Source organism: Lithobates pipiens, unplaced genomic scaffold, assembly GCF_037356315.1.
Source record: "Lithobates pipiens isolate NorthernLeopardFrog02 unplaced genomic scaffold, aLitPip1_a1.2 Scaffold_10, whole genome shotgun sequence".
Taxonomy (NCBI): domain Eukaryota; kingdom Metazoa; phylum Chordata; class Amphibia; order Anura; family Ranidae; genus Lithobates; species Lithobates pipiens.
This window is the reverse complement of record NW_027507686.1, coordinates 187,335,058-187,357,981: the sequence shown is the minus strand read 5'-3', so window position 1 is coordinate 187,357,981 and position 22,924 is coordinate 187,335,058. Positions and strand designations below refer to the sequence as shown.

At 42.2% G+C, this 22,924-nt stretch overlaps 1 protein-coding gene across 1 annotated transcript in view; it reads left to right on the top strand.

The window, feature by feature from the left end:
- The first annotated feature begins 880 nt into the window (after positions 1-880).
- Positions 881-22,924, top strand: part of PKP3 (plakophilin 3) — a 135,358-nt gene continuing 113,314 nt past the window's right edge. Inside the window, exon 1 of the mRNA XM_077460739.1 lies at positions 881-1,150. Coding sequence (XP_077316865.1) covers positions 1,118-1,150 — 33 coding nt within the window. The 5' untranslated portion in view covers positions 881-1,117. The remainder of the gene's footprint in view (positions 1,151-22,924) is intronic.

Genomic DNA, 22,924 nt, shown 5'->3' with positions numbered 1-22,924 from the left:
CCATGGGGTCCCGTCCCCCCACTCTATACCAGGATCTTCCGGTCTGGTACTGATTTTGAGGGGAGCCCCACAACAAAAAAAATGGTGTGCCCCCCCCCCCCCAAAATCCATACCAGACCCTTATCTGAACATGCAGCCCAGCAGCTCAGGAACAGCTCAGATAAGGTTCTGCTATGGATTTAAGGGTGGGTTCCATGCCATTTTTTAAAACAAAAATTGTGATTGGGTTCCCCTCAAAATCCACACCAGAACCGAAGGGCCCGGTATAGATTGGGGAGAATCCCACACCTTTTTTTCCCAGTTTTTGCTGGCAATTCTTTTTTTACATTCAGCTTTTAACAGGGAATCCCGCTGACAGCTGATGGCCCATCAGTTGTTAAGGATGCGGCAGCCAGCTTCCCAGCCTCGCTCCCTAACAACCAGCTATTTACAGTTTGTTATGAGAAAAAAAAAAACATCAAAAACACAACACGCAAGACACAATCTGCTGTGGGAAAAAAAGGTCTCTGACCTTTTCCAAAAAAGCACCGGCTAAAAAACGCTTAACTGTGACTGTAGAGCGTTTCTGCAAACTGCAAAACGCAATAAAAAACGCATAGGTGTAAATCTAGTGTTAAGACGTATTTATAAATCACTCAGTTTAACAAGCAAGTCACCTATCTTGTCAAGCCAGAAGGTGCCGAATATGATTAGTTGTCCAGGTGTACAAGCACATCAGTGACATTCTTTAGAAAATTATGCAGGACAGTGACACTTAAAAAATAAAATCTTTACTCTTACTCGTCACATTAGAGAGAGACTTTCTCCAGGTGAAATCACTTTCCTTGTTATACCTGCAGGTCTTTTATGTTCTACTCCTTTTATAGTTTTATTCAATATCCCTTAACACGTTAGGCTCAGATATATTGTAACAAGCTGGCACAGCCTATTGCCACCTTTGCTGTTTGCAGAGCTGATGATTGGAAGGGTTAACAGTCTACAGGGCGGAGGTACATCAACAGGTCCAGTGACGACATAGGATGATACAGTTCCCATTCTCTGTCTTTGATACAATTTTGATTGTTACCTCCAGGACTTCTCACACCCTAGACGTTGTGCAGAGGAGATTCAGGACACCATGATGCAGCAAGGCCCCGCTGTGTGGGCACAGGTATGGACAAGTAATTATTTAGTTGGTGTTTGGCAAAGAAGGGGTTAATTACTTGCTGCAAGGCAAAAATTATTGGGCAAATTTACGCAGCCTTTTGTCAAGTAGAGTGTCACAATAATTAATGTTAGTGCAGAGTAATGTGCAGGTAGAGTTGATTTTTTTAAATTGCAGGTCTATGCATAAAAACCCCCATATATAGAAAATTGCAAAGAAATTGCATTTGGTCATTGGGCACTATGGGCACTATGGTATAGTAAATGTTCTGCAGGAGAGCAGTATTGAGTAGTAGTTTTTGCAGATCACATATGGTTTGGTTGAGTTAGCAGCACTGATTTTAGAGACATTGTGGAGTACATTGTAGGCGCTGTGCTTTTTTGGATTGAGACAAATGCACATTTGTTATTTAGCATTTTGGAGCTCGCACAATTTTTGGATAAAATAGCTTCAGGCAGAAAAAGATTTAAAAAAGATACTTAACAACTTCCATGCTGGTGGCATTCTATGCACAACTTCTTATTTTATAATATATGTAGGATAATTACATTGCTGTAACATAGAAGTCTGTAAAAGATCTATAGCTTACATGACACATATAGTGTCAGAGCATGTATCGAAAAAAAATGTAGACGTATCCAAGGGATTACTCATTTTCCCATATCATCCTACATGTTAGACAAGACAGCACAAGAGCAAATCAAGCTTTAATAGACATTTTGTGGGTGATAAAATAGGAACTTTCATGCACACAATTCTACTTTTGTAAAGAGATTGGGCAATGACAAGATAAAATGTATTTACCTGTATGATGGTCTCCCACTTTTTAAAAAATTAGAATATCTACAACTGTTTATCAAATAGAGAGTGGTTATAGGTAACCCACAGATAATATGAGCAAAAGGGGTATTTTGTAGATAGAATGAAAGAGTCAATCCATGAAAGGCGATAAAGTGGAGCCTGGTTGGCTTAGTCACCCCCTGAGTTTTTATATGTTTTGGACACATCAGCAGTAAGATCTCCCTGCCATAATTCCTCACTTTGTTCTTCTGGAAGTTTTTGATGTTCCTGCCAACCTTACACGTTTCGGATACTCCTGGTGCTTTTTCCATCATATAAAATGAATAAACCCATCATAATGGTCAGAGCAGGTGTGCAGAACAAGGAAATCTGTCTAAAGCCATCCATATACGGAGTGTTTTGGTTGCAGGAAAGAAAAAAAAAATTGCTTGATTCCCCTATCAACACTGCCTGAATCCCTCCCATGGGGCCATTGTGTTCTCCCAGCAAGTGTGGGGGGGGGGGGCACCCCCACCTGGAGAGCACAGCTATTATTGCTAGTGGCTATAACAGCTGCTAGCAATACGTGCATGTAAAATCCAGCAGTCTGGTTGTACCCAAGTTGATAGATTGATCAAATTGGGTACATTCAGCCTGCCCATACATGGTTACAATCTCGAATTTTGCACTGTCTTTGGCTGTCTATGGCTGGTTTAACAAAATAATGCAAGACAAAAAAAAATAAACAACTATCTTATGGGTTCTAATCTCCAGCATTTACCATAAACTTTCATTTTTTTCAACAGAACAGCCCTTTAAAAGAGCTAAATATAAAGGCACTTTGAAAGCACCAAGGTTCCAAAGTTCTCATCCTTTAAAATAATAGGCAACATGGAGAACCTGAGCATGGTGGTATAGTTCATGACATGTTTTACTGAGTGTGAGAGTCTAGCTGCACATTGCGTTTTATGGCTATTCAAATAAAAGATACCAGTTTTTATTACATTGTATACTTTATGACTTTTCTTGATACCTGATAGTTCCTTAATCTCTCTTTTCTATACTTTGCTTCTACTTAGGATGCTGATATTGTTATGCACATAGATACATAGATTGAACAATCCTAGGTCCATGTACACTCCTTATTACAATTAAAATGGCCCTTTAACATAAGTAACTCTAAACTGATTCTATAAAATCTAACTAGAGGGGGATTTTATGACTCAAGTAGGTATGATAGGGCTACACTACATGCAGTTGTAATATCAGACTATTTAGAACTTTAGCGGCTTCTTGGCAGCCAGTTTAACTGCTGTACCTTGATGTGTTGCTAATGAGCTGATTTCCAGCAAGACGCTGCATTACTAAATAGCATGGGATCAAAATCACCTATGTAGTTTGGCCCTGTCACTGTGCTCCACTGGGCGTGGGACTGCCATGATTGTTCTGTGTACTCTGGGTGATATAGCCAGTGCTATATAAATATAGGTTATAGTAACCAAACGATAATGAAAACCATTGCAAACCTTTTTGTGTGATAGCCCATATTAATTTTTCTTTTACCATAGTAATAAAAGTGTCCTTTCTGTGGGTAGGTCTGCCAGTTTAATACTACTGGAGCAGGGGAAATGATTGGTATGGTGCAGATCAAAATCTATTCTGAGTCCCTGTTCGGACACTCAATTTCTGGGGACATTGGCCCTTTTCTTCACCCTTCTCCTTCAAATGTTAGGACTATACAGAGGGTAATTTTAGGGGTAATCTTCTGAGCACTGAGGTGGACGCTCGGGCCAGAAGTCCTGGATGCTGCAGAAACCAGATCTTTCAAGTGGACAGAAGTGCAAGAATAGGATTGTCTGACCATTCACCTAGGAATCAGATCATTTGGAACAATCACACCTTCATACAGTCCCTCATTCACCTTGCATGTACAATTTATTGCCACATTACATAGCTCCTCAATACTGCATAGTATAATAGTGTAATATTGCTTGACAGTGGGGTTGATTTACTAAAGGCAAATATACTGTGGATTTTGCAAAGTGCAGTTGCATTCTGCAGGAACAGTTGCTCCAGAGCTTAGTAAATGAGCAGAAACTCTGCTGACTTCCATCATCCAGACATATGCAAACAAAAATGCTGTTTTTTTTTGTATTTCCTTGCACAAGATTGGGTATTCTTTGCAAAGTGAAGCTTACCTCATTTACTAAGCTTTGGAGAAACTGCACTTGCAGAGTGCAACTGCACTTTGCAAAGTGCACAGTCTATTTGTCTTTAGTAAATCATCCCATCATAAAAATAAATCATTAATGTTGACTCAGCTATATCCACCTAGGCCCTATCAGTCAAGATCAAACTAAATCTGCTGCGCACAATGCAAGTGTCACACAACTGTAAAATTGTGCAACAGATTTTTATTGGCCACCTTAACCTGCACATTACATTTTATCTCCATCATCCCACCAAGCCTAGCAAGCAGGGAGTTCCTTCAGAAAGAACTATCATCTGTAACAGAGAGAAAAATCTGACCTGCTCCCCTTACTGAAATGTGGGTCACAATCATTATATATATATATATATATATATATATATATATATATAGGAATAAACTGGTACTTAGCTAAGTAAAAGGGTTTTCTAATGTACTGGGATGATGAATAATATTTTGTGGACGAAGGATAATTAAGCCCTTGTACACACGGTCGGAGATTCCGACGGAATGTGTCCTATTGGACCGTTTTGTCGGATAATCCGACTGTGTGTGGTCTCCATCGGACTGTTTCCGTCGGAGTATCCGACGGACCAAGTTTTCCAACTTGTCCGTAAAATTTTCCGACAAAATGCTCCGATCAGACACACTCCGATCATGTGTAGCCTACTCCGACGGACAAAGTGCCACGCAGGCTCAGATCAAATTCCTAGACCAAAGCTATTGGCTACTAGCCTGAACGTAGTCCCGTCATAACGAAATAACGTCATCACGTTATGTACAATTGGATTTTCCGACATCTTTGTCCAACCGTGTGTATGCAACAGTTTTCGACAAAATCCGTCGGACAAAATCCAACGGATTTGGTTGTCAGAATGTCCGACGGTGTGTACAAGGGCTTAGAGACCAGATCTGTACAATACAGTATATAATTAGCTTTTCTTAACAGCTTAATAAGGCTTGATTGAGCCTCGCTGGTTTCTGTATTTTAAATAAAGGCACTGGCTGCCATTTTAAATAACGGCACTGGCATAAAGGCACTGGCTGCCCATATATCCATAGAAATAAAATGATCATCACCCAAACTTGCTGGTTATAGTTAAATTGAGAAACAACCTATTGTCCATAGGTACTTTATCGGCATAAATGTTCTTGAGCGAAGAATGATTTGGCTAGATTAGATAATCCCAGACAATCTCTATAGTTTTCACTGAGATATGGTGGTCATACTACTTTAGCTTTCCTTTAAATATTTGGGTAACCTACCTGCTTTTATAGTAAATTCCAACATTTATTTCAGGCTGAATGGCCAAATTTGCCAAACATGTAAAAATTTCTCACGTTCAGCCAAGTAAGCCGAATACCGGCATAGAGCCACCAATTCAAACAGCATGGATGGACGAATCTTCCAGTCCCGTCAATTGTACTCTGATAGTCAGCACTCACAGCTGTCAGAATACCCAAACAGAGACCGCAGGTGATTGGCTGCAGCCACTGCTTAGCTGACTTTTTTCTCTCAGGCTCTTTTAACTTCTCATTCGAACTTTGTTGAGTCTGTCATTGTGGAGCCACACCTTTATTCAAACATGTTGTATTTTAAAATAATAAGTTACATTAAAAAAAATTCTGAGCATTGCATCTTTTGTGAAGGTGCCGCAAGCCTACAATGCAGCAGGGTGTGCTCCGTCTGCCAAATGCAGGGTAACTCAGCCAGTGTGAACAAGCCCTCGAAGTGCACTAATCTTCTAAATCAGCCATGAATTTAGAAAAACATTGTAACACATTAAAATTACATTAAATCCAAGAGTAAGCTGCTTGGAAAACTGAGTGCACGTTTATTAAAAAAAAGAAAAGCATAAAATGACTTCTGTACACATTTGTAAAACTCTGCGCACGTGTCACTGGCAAAACATAAAAGAAAGCTTTTCGGCCTCAAGTGCTGCTTCAACATTTATTAGTATTTTATAATCTGCAGGTAATACAGTTTTTTGTTTACAGAAGTTGTTTTCAACTTTTGTTTTTTACTACGCAATTTAAAGTGTATGCATAGACAAATTACTTTTTTCTTTTTCTTTTGGATAGAGTAGGGAAGATTTAAATCCCCTGCCAGGTCATTTATTTTGTGTGTACTTTTGGGGAATTTTCTCTTTACTTCCTGTCTCAAAGACACATAAGGAGGTCAAGGGAATTCTCTTGTTAAACAGTTGTCTCTGAAACAGCTGTCCCTATTGGAGGATTTCCCCTCACCTCTTGTTCTGGAGAGAATACAAAAATGTAGTATTTCCCCTTAATTTAGTTTTCAGTGACAATGATCACCAGTACAGATAGAGGGAGAAACAGAAAGAGGGGAACACAAACAGCAATAACAATTCTAACTGTTCCCCACCTTTTCAAAACCAAAAAAAAGTTTTGCCTAGATTGAAATAGTGTAAAAAGTGTTTAATAATTTAGATTTTTTTTTTTTTTTTTTTAGCTTTCAAAGACTTGATTATTTTGAAAGCAACCCTACAAAGTTAGAGAATGTCTACAGCAAACCACAGATCTCCGAAATGGGTCCAAAGCTTTAATTCATTATAACAGAAGCAACCTTTTGGAGCCTTGCAGGACCCCTTCATCAGGCATGTGATGAAACATGCCTGATGAAGAGCTCCTTGGAGGCTTCAAAACACATTTTGAAGATCCGTGGTAAGCTGGTGGCATTCTCTTGCTCTGATTGTCCTCAGTTCCAGCTGGTGGTCGCTGCAGCACTCGCTTACATACACAGCCATTTTATGCAGGAACGTGTTGCATTGGGAATGGTACATTGAAATTGTAAAACAATTTCTGTGCACCCCCTAATAGTAGGGAATGAATAGTTACTTCTCTGGTGGGTGGAAAGTCCATTCTTCACTCTGTTGTAAAACTAACAGCACCACAGTTGTAGGACACTTTTAGGTGTTAAGACTATTATGCACCCGATTAAACCATGATTCCCTGTAGCCTCTTCTGCCATAAAAAGCCTCTTTCCCCGTCAGTTAGACATTTTTTACTGACACATGTGTGACAGCCACGCATGTGCAGCTCCGTGTGTGCAATCTTGGCATGTGTAGAAATTGACATCCATGTTCAGCCAATAATGAAGGCGAGGGTAGCAACGGAGCATTAGGGGGGGGGCACAGACAACGAATTGCTGATGGAGAGCATACGAGGGGGAAGCCTGTCAAAATTATCAAATTATGGCAACTGTCCCGAAGACGAGAGTTCCACTTTAAAGATGACATCTTATCCTGTTTTACATAGTAGAATAGGAGCGATGAATTTTGGATTGCTTTAGACCCCTTTTCGCCATAACCTGTATGACCAAACTGTCCTGTTGGGTCCCAAACGCTACTCCACAGAAATCATAGTTTCCATACACCACACTGATTATGGTGAAATAGCCTAAAACAATTGGATGCAGTTTGGAACAAATGGCTCTACAATATTAGGCTATATTTTTAAATACACCAGCAGATGTTCATCTGGCCAACAGGGTGTAAATCAATGATTTGCACGGCTTTGTCCAGTGTCCAGAAACAAAAAAAGAATTCTCTTATTTTTGGGATATACAGTACCTTGAGAAAGTTTTCATGCCCCTTGAAATTTTACACATTTTGTCATGTTACAACTAAACGTAAATTGATTTTATTGGGATTTTATGTGATAGACCAGCACAAAGTGGCACATAAATGTGAAGTGGAAGGAAAACGATAAATGGTTTCCAAAATTGTTTACAAATAAATATGTGAAAAGTGTAGCATGCATTTGTATTCAGCCCCCCTAATGCCCCGTACACACGATCCGAAAATCGTACGGAAAATACCGCTTTCGAAGCGATCGTACGATAATCGGATCGTTAGTACAGAGCTTTCGAGAGCCGATTAGGACAGTTCATCCGATATTATTCTATCGGACATGCACGGAAAAATTTTTCGTACGTTGCCAGATCGTACGATTTTCGTTTAATCAGTACAGCTATCGTTCGAAAATGCAATACAAATGCATTACAACACATGACATCACTTCCAAATTTTTTTTCTGTCGTGCGGGAATTTTCGTGACTTTAGTAAACTCATCAGATTCGATCTGAGATTAGCATGCAATAAAAAACGGACGATCATTCGTCCGATAATCTCATCGTGTGTATGGGGCATTAGTCAATACTTTGTAGATCCACCTTTTGCTACAATTAGAGCTGCAAGTCTTTTTGGGGATGTCTACCAGCTTTGCACATCTAAAGAGTGACATTTTTGCCCATTCTTCTTCGCAAAATAGCTCAAGCTTTGTCAGATTGGATGGAGAGTGTCTGTTAACAGCAATTTTCAAGTCTTGCCACAGATTCTCAATTGGAATTAGGTCTGGACTTTGACTAGGTAATTTTAACATATGCTTTGATCTAAACCATTCCATTGTAGCTCTGGTTGTATGTTTAGGGTTGTTGTTCTGCTGGAAGGTGAACCTCTGACCCAGTCTCAAGTCTTTTGCAGCCTCTAATGCCGCGTACACAGGACCAGACTTTCTAGCAGAAAAGGTCTGATGGTCTTCCCGACGGACTTTGAGTTCTGACAGACTTCCGAATGAACGGACTTGGCCACACACGAATGGACTAAGTCCATTCGAAAGTCCTTTCATTTTGAACGTGATGACGTAATACGGGACTAAAAAAGGAAATTCAATAGCCAGTAGCCAATACCTTCCCTTGCGTTGTATTTGGTCCGTCGGACCAGCATACAAACGGTTTTCCCGATAGGAATTGATTCCTTCGGACAGATTTGAAACATGTTCTATTTCTAGGTCCGTCTGATTTTTTTAATGAAAAAACGATCGGATTAGTCCACACACGATCGGAATGTCCGTCGGACTGATTCCGTCTGACCTAGTCTGCCGTAAAGTTTGGTCGTGTGTATGCAGCATACAGGTTTTTTCTAAGATTGCCCTGTATTTGGCTCCATCCATCCTCCCATAAACTCTGACCAGCTTCCCTGTCCCAGGCCAAAAAGTGCAATTCTGGTTTCAGCTGAGCAGAGCACCTTCTTCCACATGTTTGCTGTGTCCCCCACATGGCTTCTCACAAACTGCAAACTAGACTTCTTATGGCTTTCTTTCAACAAAGGCTTTCTTCTTGCCACTCTTCCATAAGGGCCAGATTTATGGAGTGCATGACTTATGACACGTACACACAACCAGACTTTTCGACAGCAAAGGTCCGATGGAGCGAATCCGTCAGACAATTCGGTCGTGTGTGGGCTCCATCGGACCTTTGATATTCAAAAATCTGACAGAGTTTAGAAATAGAATTTCATATTTTCATATTTCAAATTTTTACACCGGACCCAGTTCCTATGGAGAAATCCGCTCATCTGTACACTAGTCCGACGGACAAAAACAGACACTAGGGCAGCTATTGGCTACTGGCTATGAACCTCCTTATTCTAGTCCGGTCGTACGTCATCACGTTCAAATCCGTCTGACTTTGGTGTGATTGTGTGTGGCCAAGTCCGTTCATTCGGAAAGTCCGTCGGAACTCCGCTGAGAGTCCATCAGGAAGACCGTCGGACCTAGTCTTCCGTAAATTCCGGTCGTGTGTACGCGGCATTATAGATGTCCTGAGGACAAATTCTCCCACCTGAGCTGTGGATCTCTGCAGCTCCTGCAGAGTTACCATGGGACACTTGGCTGCTTCTCTGATTGATGCTCTCCTTGCCCGGCCTGTCAGTTTAGATGGACGGCCATATCTTGGTAGGTTTGCAGTTGTGCTATACTCTTTCCATTTTTGGATGATGGACTGAACAGTGCTACATGAGATGTTCAAAGCTTGGGAAATTTTTTAAAAACATAACCCTGCTTTAAACTTAGGAAAAACTTTATCCCTGACCTGTCTGGTGTGTTCCTTGGCCTTCATGATGCTGTTTGTTCACTAAGCTTCTCTAACAAACCTCTGAGGGCTTCACAGAACAGCTGCATTTATATTGAGATTAAATTATACACAAGTGGAATCTATTTACTGATTAGGTGACTTCTGAAGGCAACTAGTTCCACTAGATTATATTTAGGGGTATCAGAGTAAAGGGGGCTGAATACTGAATACAAATGCACACTACACTTTACAGATATTTATTTGTATAAACCCATTTATCATTGTATGATATGGAACATTTCAAGGGGTATAAATACTTTTTTAAGGCACTGTATAATGGAATGTGATTAGCCTTCTGTTTTAAGAAGACCTTGCTGTGCAATAATATACTAAACATACAGTATACTCTTCTACAGTTTCTTAATGAAGACGTGGAAATTTTGTATTAACATATTGTGTTCCTGAAACCTATAAAGTGCTAATATGCACATTAGCTGTCCTAAATTTAGTGCTGGTATTTTGGCCTGTACCTGTCTTATTGTAAAATGATTGAAAGATAAAGTAATAGTAATGTACACTGCAGCTGGTAAACGAACGTTTAGGAGCATTTGGGTGGTTTTTTTTTTCCAGCAGCCCCTGAACTGTCCTCAATGTTATGTTATGGGTACAGGTACACTTAGGCATTTATAGCAGTTCAGAAGCAGTTAAGGTTAGAAGTATTTATAAAAAAACAACAAACATGTTATTCTAAGGGTCGGTTCACACTGGGAAGACTTGTCAGGCGACTTAGCCGCCTGAAAAGTGGCATCCCGTTCTGTACAATGGAACCGTTCTACGCTCCGACTTAGAAAAAGGTTCCTGTACGACTTTGGGGGCGACTTAACTTCTATAGAGAAGTCGTTTTGCAAGTCGGCGCAGCGGTCGTGTCTAGGTCACCTGAGGCAGTTGCGCTGCAAGTCATGCCGCCTCAGTGTGAACTGACACTTACCTGCTCTGTGTAATTGTTTTGCACAAAGGAGCCCCAATCCCCTTCTTCTCGCCCTGCCGGCGCTCCTAGCTCTCCCACCTTGATCGGTGCCCCCAAAAGAAAGCCGTTTGCTATGGGGGCACTGGTGAGTACTCGTTTCCAAGCCCCGCCCTATGCATTTATAAGACACTTAGGGCTGCAGCTCAGCCTCGGCTCCTCATTGGCTCACTTGCTGTGACTAACAATAGCTGCCGCTGCTGTGTCTCAGCCAATGAAGAGAGAGAATCCCCAGACAGCCGAGGCTCACGTGCACATAGCTGGACTGAGAGGGGGCTCGGGTGATTATCAGGGAGGGGCTGTGGGGGGAGCAGCACACAGAAGGTTTTTTAACCGTCATGCATAGAATACATAAAGGTAAAAAACCTTCAGACTTTAAAGGCCAACGTTATTTAAATATTTGAATAGTTAACTGGAAGCGTTACACATTATTCAGCATTCATGCATTTAATATGAAAAATATATCTGACGCTAGATGGAGGGCAGAGTGCACTGAAACATGTGCTGTAAAGCAATCACGGCTCAGTGCATTGTGTAGCATTAAATAGAAAACGAAAATGGATAAAAAGCAAGCACTGCAAGGTATTATAAGAATGCAGTGAAGCACACAGCACCACACATTCCCACTGAAACACTAAAAAAGCCTGACAAATTAAAACAAATGCAGCCGCCACATTTAAGGACTGGTAGGCTGCAATAAATATGTTTTTTTTTTAATTTAGATACACTTTAGGGCCTACATACTGCATAGTATACTAGGATTTGCAGTTCTGCAATGGACTGTAGAACAATGGAAAATGTTTGCAAAGAGATAATGATTACAATATCCTTTCATGAGGGTGGAACATGCACTCAGGGACACTTTCACTTCTATAGCCTTTGGGCTTTTGCACCTGTGTTTGCCCTGTGTGCTGATCAAACTAGCTTTTATTGGATGAGACTGTAATTAACTTATCATTGTCATTTAAAACATGACCTGGTAACCGGTCAACCGGTCATAAGGGCAAGCATTCAGGGAACAGGAGGTGCGATGGTGAATGCCTTCATTAGGTCACAAAAAGAGCTTACAATGAGGGACACAAGGCCATGCAATTTGTCTGTCCAAATCTGAAATATCCTTTATACAATTATTGGGGCTAAATGGTTCTGAGGGAAAAGCTTTTATTTTTTAACTGGAAATCCAAAGCATTCAAAGGCCAAACCTTGCTGAGAAACATTACTTGGCATAGAATGGAATGGGAAATGTGACTGCTTCACAGTGTTGGTTTTAATAAAAACCCTCCACAAACTGCTAGAAAGTACTAACATATTCGTACGAAATTTTGGACACGAATTACGAAATACTAATTAATTCTAATGCGAAACGGAATGGAATGAAACAGAGTGAATTTATTGATGGCACACATGCCTACTGTATATATGAAAATGTTCAGAAACTTGACCTCCCCTTCCTTCCTCCTGCATATTCCTTCTGGCCAGTGATAGGAGAATAGGAATGTGTAGGGGCAAATGATAGCTGCAAGTTTTAACACTACTCAAAAGAGTTGTAGCTGTTGTACAAGTAAGATAATAGGAGCTGCTACAGGTAAAGAAAGGGACCTACCTGCATCTTTTTTTTATATGACTAAAAGCCGCTTGGTTGTTATCCCGGAGGAGCAGGAGGGGAGGTCGCTTCCTGTTTACTCGGCTGCCAATGGCGCCGGATTTAAAAAAATATACAGTATTAAGATACACCGTTTTCAGTGATCTGAATACTCTGAAGTGCAAAGGGGAGATTTGGGGTCTTTTAGACCCCCGATTCCTCCATAAAGAGTACCTGTCACCACCAGTACTGTCACAAGGGATGTTTACATTCCTTGTGACAGCAATAAAAGTGATATATATATATATATATATATATATATATATATATATATATATATATATATATATATATTTTTTTTTTTTTAAAACACAATTTAGTAATATAAAAATAAATTAAATAAATAAGAAAAATTTTTTTTTCTAACCGCCCCCGTCACCACAAGCTCACGCAGCAAAGAAAACACATATGGAAGTCACGCCTGCATATGTAAACAGTGTTCAAATCACACATGTGAGGTATTGCCGTGATCGTCAGAGTGAGAGCAATAATTCTAGCACTAGACCTCCTCTGTAACTCTAACTTGGTAACCTTAAAAAAAATTTAAAGGGTCGCCTATGGAGATTTTTAAGTACCAAAGTTTGTCGCCATTCCATGACAAACACCAAACCACCAAATGTCAGAAATAGGCTTATGCCACCTACACACGATCGGAATTCTTGTCGGAAAAAGCTCTGATGGTTTTCCTGACAGAATTCCGACGGAATTCGGCTCAAGCTGTCTTACCTACACACGGTCACATCAAATTCCGCGGTGACGTACAACGCGTACGACGGGCCTAGAAAAAGGAAGTTCAATAGCCGGTAGCCAATAGCTTCTGTCTCGTAGTTGAATCTGAGCATGCATGATTTTTGGCATGTTGGAATTGCATACACACGATTGGAATTACCGATAGAAAGTTTTTCCGTGGGGAAAATTGAGAACATGCTATCAATTTTTGGCTGGTGGAAATACGGACAGCTAAATTCCGATGGAGCATACACACGGTCGCATTTTCCGATGAAAAGCTCTCATCAGTCTTTTTCTGGCCGGAATTCCGATCGTGTGTACGCGGCATTAATCATGAAAGGGATAACATTCCATGCTGTTGATGTATCTGAATTGTATTTGGCTGGTTAAAACTGAAAGCTCCTTTTCATTTTGTTCGCTATAATGAAGGTATGCAGCTTAGTCTGCAATATGTTTTCCTGCACTGTGAAAAGTCAACAGGCTTCTTTTAAACTGATTTTTGGTTTTGAAATTCCATTTAAAAGTCATTTGGGAAATGACAAAAGGCGCTAAACCTTTTGCCAATATTAGTGTGTTTGCTAAAGAAGCTATTTACATTGTTGCTGAATCAACAGTGATCTGGTATAAGACAATCAGCGTTTGAAAGGCTCACCATTGGCATGATATAGTGTAGCAGTAATGGCATGCACAACACAGGCTTACCTGTTGTTTTATGATGACAAAGAGCTATGGCCATATTCTTTATATAACAAGATTCATCAATCTATCGGATTTTCTTTTCACCTCAGGTTTGCTTTGTGAAATAAGCAGTTTAATTTTGTCTAATGCCCCATACACACAGTCGGACATTCCGACCACAAAATCCGTCGGATTTTTTCCAATGGATTTTGGCCGAAACTTGTCTTGCATACACATGGTCGCACAAAGTTGTTAGAAAATCCGTACTTGACGTAAAACAAGCACGACGGGACTACGTAGATGCCAGTAGCCAATAGCTTTCGTCTCCAAATTTTTTCTAAGCATGCGTGGCCCTTTGTGCGTCGGAATTCTCTATACACGATCGGAAAAAGTCTGATCGGATTTTGTTGACGGGAAATTTTAGATCCAGCTCTCAAACTTTTTCCGTCTGAAATTCCGACAGAAAAAGTCCGATAGAGCCCACACACGATTGGATTTTCCCACAACATAATCCCATCAGACTTTTTCCGTCAGAATTTACAACCGTGTGTATGGAGCATTAGGCCCCATTCACAATATTGTTACCGTAACTAGAGGTTGTATGTGCTACTTGTGATAGTGTGCTGATTCACCATTGATAAGTCTCCATTATACAAGGAGTTTGTCAGACCATTATCTTACATCTACTCATACATACATAACTATCTTTAACCACTTGAGATCTGCGCTATAGTCAATTGACGGCTACAGCGCGGATCTCCTTTTCCGGGACTACGTCTGTTGACGTAGTCCCGTGCACGAGCGGCCTGCGCGCCCCCTGAGGGGCGCGCGCGGCGCGCTCTGTGATCGGCGAGTCTACGAGACTCGCCTGATCACCGATCCGTGCAAGGGGTCGATCCCGACCCCTTATCACGTGATCAGCTGTCAGCCAATGACAGTTGATCATGTGATATAACGGAGCCGGTAATCGGCTATTATTCCTCCTCGGCGCTGTCAGCGCGAGGATAAAAAAAAAAAGCCGATCACCGGCGGCCGTGATCGGGACATCAGTCCCGATCATGGCCAGCACTGCTAGTGCCCACCTGCAACCCTGTCAGTGCCCACCTGCCCCCTGCCAGTGCTACAATAAAAAAAGTAAGTGCCCCCCGTCAGTGCCACCCAGCAGTGCCCATAGTGCCACCCAGCAGTGCCCATAGTGCCACCCAGCAGTGCCCACAGTGCCACCCAGCAGTGCCCACAGTGCCACTCAGCAGTGCCACCCAGCAGTGCCCACAGTGCCACCCAGTAGTGCCCACAATCTGCCTTAACAAAGGTGCTGCACCCGTGCCACATATCCGTGCCCATCAGTGTCATCTACCAGTGCCCAGCAGTGCCGCCCATCAGTGCCCAGCAGTGCCACCTATCAGAGCCACCTATCAGTGCCCATCAGTCCCATCTATCAGTGGTACCTATCAGTGCCCATCCGTGCCACCCATCTGTGCCACCCATCTGTGCCACCCATCCGTGCCATCTTATGTGCCCATCTTTGCCCATCAGTGCCGCCTTATCTGTGCCCATCGGTGCTGCCTTATCTGTGCCTATTTGTGCCGCCTTAACTATGCCTATCAGTGCCCACCAGTGCAGCCTATCAGTGCCCACCAATGCAGCCTATCAGTGCCCACCAATGCAGCCCATCAGTGCCCACCAGTGCAGCCTATCAGTGCCGCCTCATCAGCGCACTTCAATGAAGGAGAAAAATTACCCGTTTGCAAAATTTTATAACAAACTTTTAAACATGATTTTTTTTTTTTGCATCTTTTTTTGTTTGTTTAGCAAAAAATAAAACTCCGAGCTGTAATTAAATACCACCAAAAGAAAGCTCTATTTGTGGGAAAAAAATGATAAAAATTTCATTTGGGTACAGTGTTGTATGACCGCGCAATTGTCATTCAAAGTGCATCAGCGCTGAAAGCTGAAAATTGCTCTGGGACTGAGGGGAGTTTAAGTGCCCAGTAAGCAAGTGGTTAAAGGGTCTCTTCACAAAAAACGTAATCTTTTAATTATAAATGGAACCTAGTGGGCTGACTTGGATACTCAAAATTTTGATCAAAATTTGTTCCGCGGGTGGCGGGTGTTTCACAATTGCTACAACAGCGTCTACATCCAATCAGATGCGGGCAGTCAGAATACATAAGTCAGAATTGCAGATTCGGCCATCCACACTGTTTAGCGTGGATAGGGGAATGTAGTAATTTCTTTAGTTCAGCCCTGCTTTCTCATTCCTAAAGCGGAGCTCCAGACCCGCCCCCCCCCCCCCCCAAAAAAAAAATATTGTAGCTGCTGACTTTTAATATTAGGACACTTACCTGTCTAAGGATCCTACAATGTCCTTATAATGGTAATAGCACATGTGCAGACCCAGGAACTCAAGAGCAGAGACCGATGCAATCCCCCAAATTTATAAGAAATTGTCATGGAATTAAAAGCACAGCTCCAACAAAACATTTTTTTTTTCAATAGAGCTGGGAAGGGTTAGAACCTCTGTCACTTTTTTATTGCCATCTGTGTTCCTATTTTGGAGATTTTCCCTCGCCTTAAGTGATAGTAAATCTCTCTTCACACAGACAAAAACACAGTTTTAATAGAGTGGGAAAAGGTTCAAACTAACAAGGTTTTTATTGCTGTCTGTGCCTTCCTGTGACCCTTACCCCCCCCACCCCCCAATTTCTTGGGTGGGCCTTACAAATGCAGAGTTGTGCCCTATGGTAGACATGTGTGCCATCAATAAATTTGTTTAGTTTTGTTCCATTTCTTATTAGAATTAAGTTGTAATTTGTGTCTGAAATTTTGTACAAAATACGAATTTTCGTTAGGTACGTAAACTTTTTGTAACAATTACGAATGTTTTTTATGATGAATTTATCATTATGAGGGGTTCCCACCATTCCTGTGCTGTGCTGACTTCCTGGGTTTTTAACTTTTAGGTTCATTAACTTTTCGTAACAATTACAAATGTTCGTTAGGAATTTGGATTCGAAATTCGTAAACGAAATTTCGTATTTCGTACAGAATTCGGAAGCATAGCAATTCGTATTTCGGTTCCTCCCAAATGTACCAATTTACGGAAATTCGTATGAATTTTCGATTCGTACGAAACTAATCATACATGTCTACCCATTGGGACTTTAGATGAAACGTCACACAGCCAATAATAAAAACATAGTCCCTTACAGGGACAGGATCATCTTCCCAATGGGGACGCAGACACAAAAATAATCCTGAAAGATATTGTAATTCTTCAGCCTTCTATTCAAAGCTAAAAATATATATATTTTTTTTTGTTAGAATTAAGCTGGCGATACGCATACTGTGTACTTTTCTAATAGACTTTTCCATCCAAGGTAGGAGTGCAGATGGATGAATCCCCCTTGAGGCGCATCCAACTATCAGAATACTAGAGCAGTGCCTGCATCTATATCATTGATGCAGGCAATGTTCAACCAACAATTTTCCAGCAGGCTCCATTGACTAAGACAGCTAAAATTTAAGCAACGTATGGCCAACCTAAGACTTTAAGGCAGGGGTACCTAACCTTTTGAAGAGCGAGGGCCACTTAAGTGACTTGGTAACTGGTCGTGGGACACAATGAACAGAGCGGGCGGATAGCATGTCCGTGTTCGCTGTGCATATGCAGAGCAAACATGGACACAGACCACCTTACTCTATGGACCCTCCGATCCCCCCCCATCTGTTCTTTTTAGCGTATCTGATTGGAAGTAGGCAGGTGTAAACGGACACAAGTCCATAGAGATGAATGGAGGGTCAGACTGATCGTGTAAATGAGGCCTTAATCTGCTTTTACACGGATGTGCTGTGGTCTACCCACACCGAGGGTGCAGCGCAGTGCAACTGTGACTTTCCTGTGGGCTAGCTGCACTTTGCTATAGACTTCTGTTATATCCTGCAGGTGTAGGACACTTTCTAAAAGTGCACCAAACCCGCAGGTAGTACCAGAAGTCTATGGCTCAGTGCAGGTAACCCGCAGGTGCACAGTCACACTTTAAGTCACTGTTTAACACTATAACTAGTATACGGATCAGTATCTTGATCATGATGAGAACTATACTAGTGTCCCCAATAGTGTAGTGTCCCCAAAAGTACAGTTTGGTTTTAACCAAAGACATGTATCAAAATACACTTTGGCCTAAATTTATGAAGAAATTTGATTTTATTGGATATGTTTTTTAACAGGAATTAGAAAATATGTTTTTTTTTTTTTTTTTTTTTTTAAAACAGTGTTGTGCAATTGCCAGTTAAAGTAGCACAGTGCTAACTAGCAAAAAAATGTCCTGGTCATCAAGGGGGTAAAATCTTTCCGGAGATCAAATGGTTAAAGAAATGTATGGTGTTCAGAGGAAAAGCTTTTATTTATATGATTCCTCTATGCTATTTCCAGTTATAGTTTAGGTAGGGGTAAATAGATCTCTTGTGTGTTTCTGGTGGAATTTCCACGTAGCCACTTCTCAGCGTCTACAGAAAACACCAACAATGCACAGACCAGTTGTTCAGGTCTTGCTACTAGAGAGGCCCGGGGACAAGTCCCAGTAGCAATGTTATTAAAAAAAGGAAAAAGCCCATCAGGATTTGGCTTCTTTACCTGGCAAATGTATTAGGACCATGTTATCATTTGATCTGCAGCTGTGTCCTCAGACCTGTTCTCAGGTTTGACATGCAGCCTCTATTGTAGGGATACATTCCATTACAGTTGCCGGGTCAGCAACTTTTAACCACTTGACTCCCAGGCCAATTCTGACACTTCACGTACTGTATATGTACTAGAAAATTACCGTATATACTCGAGTATAGGCCGACCCGAGTATAAGCCGAGGCCCCCAATTTACCCCCAAAAAACTGGAAAACTTATTGACTCGTGTATAAGCCGAGGGTGAGACATGGCTGTCCATCCCTGTGTGTCCGTCCATCCCTGTGTGTGTGTCCGTCCATCCATCCCTGTGTGTGTGTCCATCCATCCATCCATCCCTGTGTGTGTATCCATCCATCCATCCATCCCTGTGTGTGTATCCATCCATCCATCCCTGTGTGTGTGTGTGTGTGTGTGTATCCATCCATCCATCCATCCATCCATCCCTGTGTGTGTGTGTGTGTGTGTGTGTGTATCCATCCATCCGTGTGTGTGTGTGTGTGTGTGTGTGTGTGTGTGTGTGTGTGTGTGTGTGTGTGTGTGTGTGTGTGTGTGTGTCCGTGCAGCCTTGTGTGTGTGTCCAGCCTACCTGTGTCCCAAGCCTCCGTCCCGAGCCGCCGTCGTCCCGAGCCTCCTCCGTCCCGTGCCGTGCCTCCTCCGTCCCGTGCCGTGCCTCCCCCGTGCCGTGCCTCCTCCGTCCCGTGTCTCCTCCGTCCCGTGCCGTGCCGTGCCTCCTCCGTCCCGTGCCGATGGATCGCCGCTCTTCTCGGCGGCCATTCTACAATTCAAAATTCCGCCTCCGCCTGTGATAGGCGGAACACTCAATTTCCCAGCAGCCTGTGTTCCGCCTATCACAGACATCCTCTCATACTCGTCCGTAGTATGAGAATGAGCGGATGTCCGTGATAGGCGGAACACTGACTGCTGGGAAATTCAGTGTTCCGCCTATCACAGGCGGAGGCGGAGAAGGAGGCGCGGCTTTTGAAAATTAATGTCCGCCGTCTGTCTGCTCGATACGCTGATCGAGCAGTCAGACAGCGGCGACTCGAGTATAAGCCGAGGGGGCACTTTCAGCCTCAAAAAAGAGGCTGAAAATCTCGGCTTATACTCGAGTATATACGGTACTGAGAACGCTCAAATATTATATATATATTTTTTTGCAGAGGCCCTAGAGAATAAAATGGTGGGTGTTGCCATTTTTTATGTCACATGGTATTTGTGCAGACTGCGACTGCGATATTGGACTGCGATATTGCTGCGGACAACTTTTTTGGGGAGCAGTGATAGTAATACAGTGATCAGTGATTAAAATTTTAAACTGTCACTGTACTAATGACACTGACACGGAAGGGGTTAACATCAGGGGCAATCAAAGGTTTAATGTGTGCCTAGCTAATGTTTCAGTGTAGTAGGGGAGGTGCTTTTACTAGTGGGAGGCTTCGCAGAAACACATAATCCATGCCTTCTGTATGGACAGAACAGCAATCCTCCTTGTCTACATAGGCAGATTGCCATTTTGCCTGTGTACCGAATGATCAGCGGACAGTCCGCTCGTGAGTAGGCTAGTTCGACGGACTAAGTATGGCGCATGCTCAGAAAGGATTTACACGGCCGAAGGTTGCATTGCAGTGTATTGGACGTCGAATTTCTAGTCCCGTCGTACGTGCCATACACGTCATCGCGCAAGCTTTCAGCGGACTGTCTGTTCGTCGTGTGTGGTCAAGTCCGTTCATTCAAAAGTAGGACGGACTGTCTGTCGGATTGTCTGACGGACTTAGTTGGACGGATAGTCCGCCCGTGTGTACGCGGCCTAAGGATTCCAAGAGCACAGTGGGTTAACTAAAGAGACAGCACATCAGGCTAATCTTGCTTTAACTGGCCATACACAAGGACTGTGTAAGAAAGAAAATAACATATTCCTCCATCCATGCTAAGTACCAGCATTGATGGATGGCTATTCCAGTGCAGGCTAATGTATCTAATTAGATGCCGGAACTGTTTGAGAATTGACTTTAGCTGATCTGGGTGTTTCCCGTTAGGACTGCCTTAGAGCAAATTGCGTCCGATTGCCTGAATCAGCTGAAATTCAATAGGCGTATGACTATCACTTATCATAACTATGATAAAAGATGAGTCACTGCTGATGGGATGATTCATTGAGTTTTGCCAATGGGCTACTTTCAACACAGCTGACACAATACTTCACATTTTAGAAGAAGACTAGAGCTCTACCTGCTGACCGGATAAAAAGCTGCACAATATCAATACACAATATTACAAGTTTATCTGACTAGAAAAAAGAAAAATATTTTTAAACATTCTATGGTTTTAGGGCTGGCTCACAGACGAATTGCACAGGAACGCAGTCCGTGCTCCTGTTAAACTCCTGTGGTGCGACGTTCAGCCAATTCAGATGAATGAGATGAAAATCGCATTGGATTGCACCAAAAGTGCATGCTCCATTTTTTTAAAATGCACTGCATTGTGATCTAGTGTTTGGGGTGTCGATAGGATTATATTGACACCCATAGCAGACTGCACACCCAGTGCAATTTATACACGGTGCAAAAAAAGTGCACAGAGCGTGGGTTTCCTGCACCGCATTCCGACGTGAACGAGCTCTTCGTTTTGACCATATTTGAAAGGGTCTTGGGCTATGCTTGCTTCCTTTCAAAGCAATAGAAGGTTCAGAGATGTTGAATTAAACCGCAGCTCGTAACTCCTAAGAATCTTTGCTGCCTGTGTGCTTTCAAAAAATCTGGAATAGGTACAGTTCCTTGAAAATGTATTCATACCCCTTGAAATTTTCCACATTTTGTCACGTTACAACCAAAAACCTAAATGTATTTTATTGGGATTTTATGTGATAGACCAACACAAAGTGGCACATAATTGTGAAGTGGAATGAAAATGATAAATGGTTTTCAATATGTTTTACAAATAAATATTTAAAAAGTGTGGTGTGCATTTGTATTCACCCCCCCTCCCCCTCCCCCGAGTCAATACTTTGTAGAACCATCTGTCGCTGCAATTACAGCTGCACGTATTTTTGGGGATGTCTCTATCAGCTTTACACATCTAGAGGGACATTTTTGCCCATTCTTCTTTGCAAAATAGCTCAAGCTCTTTTAGATTGGATGGAGAGCGTCTGTGAACAGCAATTTTCAAGTCTTCAATTGGATTTAGGTCTGGACTTGGATTGAGCCATTCTAACACATGCATATGCTTTGATCTAAACAATTACATTGTAGCTCTAGCTGTATATTTAGGGTTGTTGTCCTGCTGGAAGGTGAACCTCCGCCCCAGTCTAAAGTATTTTGCAGCCTCTAATGCCGCGTACACACGAGCGGAATGTCCGACAGAAAAAGTCAGACGGAAGCTTTTCATCGTATATTCCGATCGTGTGTATGCCCCATTGGACTTTTTTTTTAATGAAAATTCTGACGGACCTAGAAATAGAACATGTTTTAAATATTTCCGACGGAACCAATTCCTATCGGGAAAACCGCTGTTTCAACGGACCAAAAACAACGCATGCTCTGAAGCAAGTACGAGGCGGAAGCTATTGCCTACTGGCTATTGAACTTCCTTTTTCTAGTCCCATCATACATGCTGTACGTCACCGCGTTCTTAACGATCGGACTTTGGTGTGATCATGTGTACGCATGTCAGTTTGAGCGGAACTCAATTGGAAAAACCTTTGGAGTTTATTCCAATGGGAAAACCGGTCGTGTGTACGCGGCATAACAGGTTTTCTTCTACGATTGCCCTGTCTTTGGCTCCATCCATCTTCCCATCAACTCTGACCAGCTTCCTGTTCCTGCTGAAGAAAAGCATCCCCACAAACCACCATGTTTCAGGATCACACATATCGTTTGGCTTTTAGGCCAAAAAGTTCAATTTTGGTCTCATTTGACCAGAGCAGGTTCTTCCACATGTTTGCTGTGTCCCCCACATGGCTTCTCGCAAACTGCAAACAGAACTTCTTATGGCTTTCTTTCAACAATGGCTTTCTTCTTGACACTCTTCCCTAAAGGCCAGATTTGTGGAGTGCACGACTAATAGTTGTCCTGTGGACAGATTCTCCCACCTGAGCTGTGGATCTCTGCAGCTCCTCCAGAGTTACCATGGGCCTCTTGGCTGCTTCTCTGATTAATGCTCT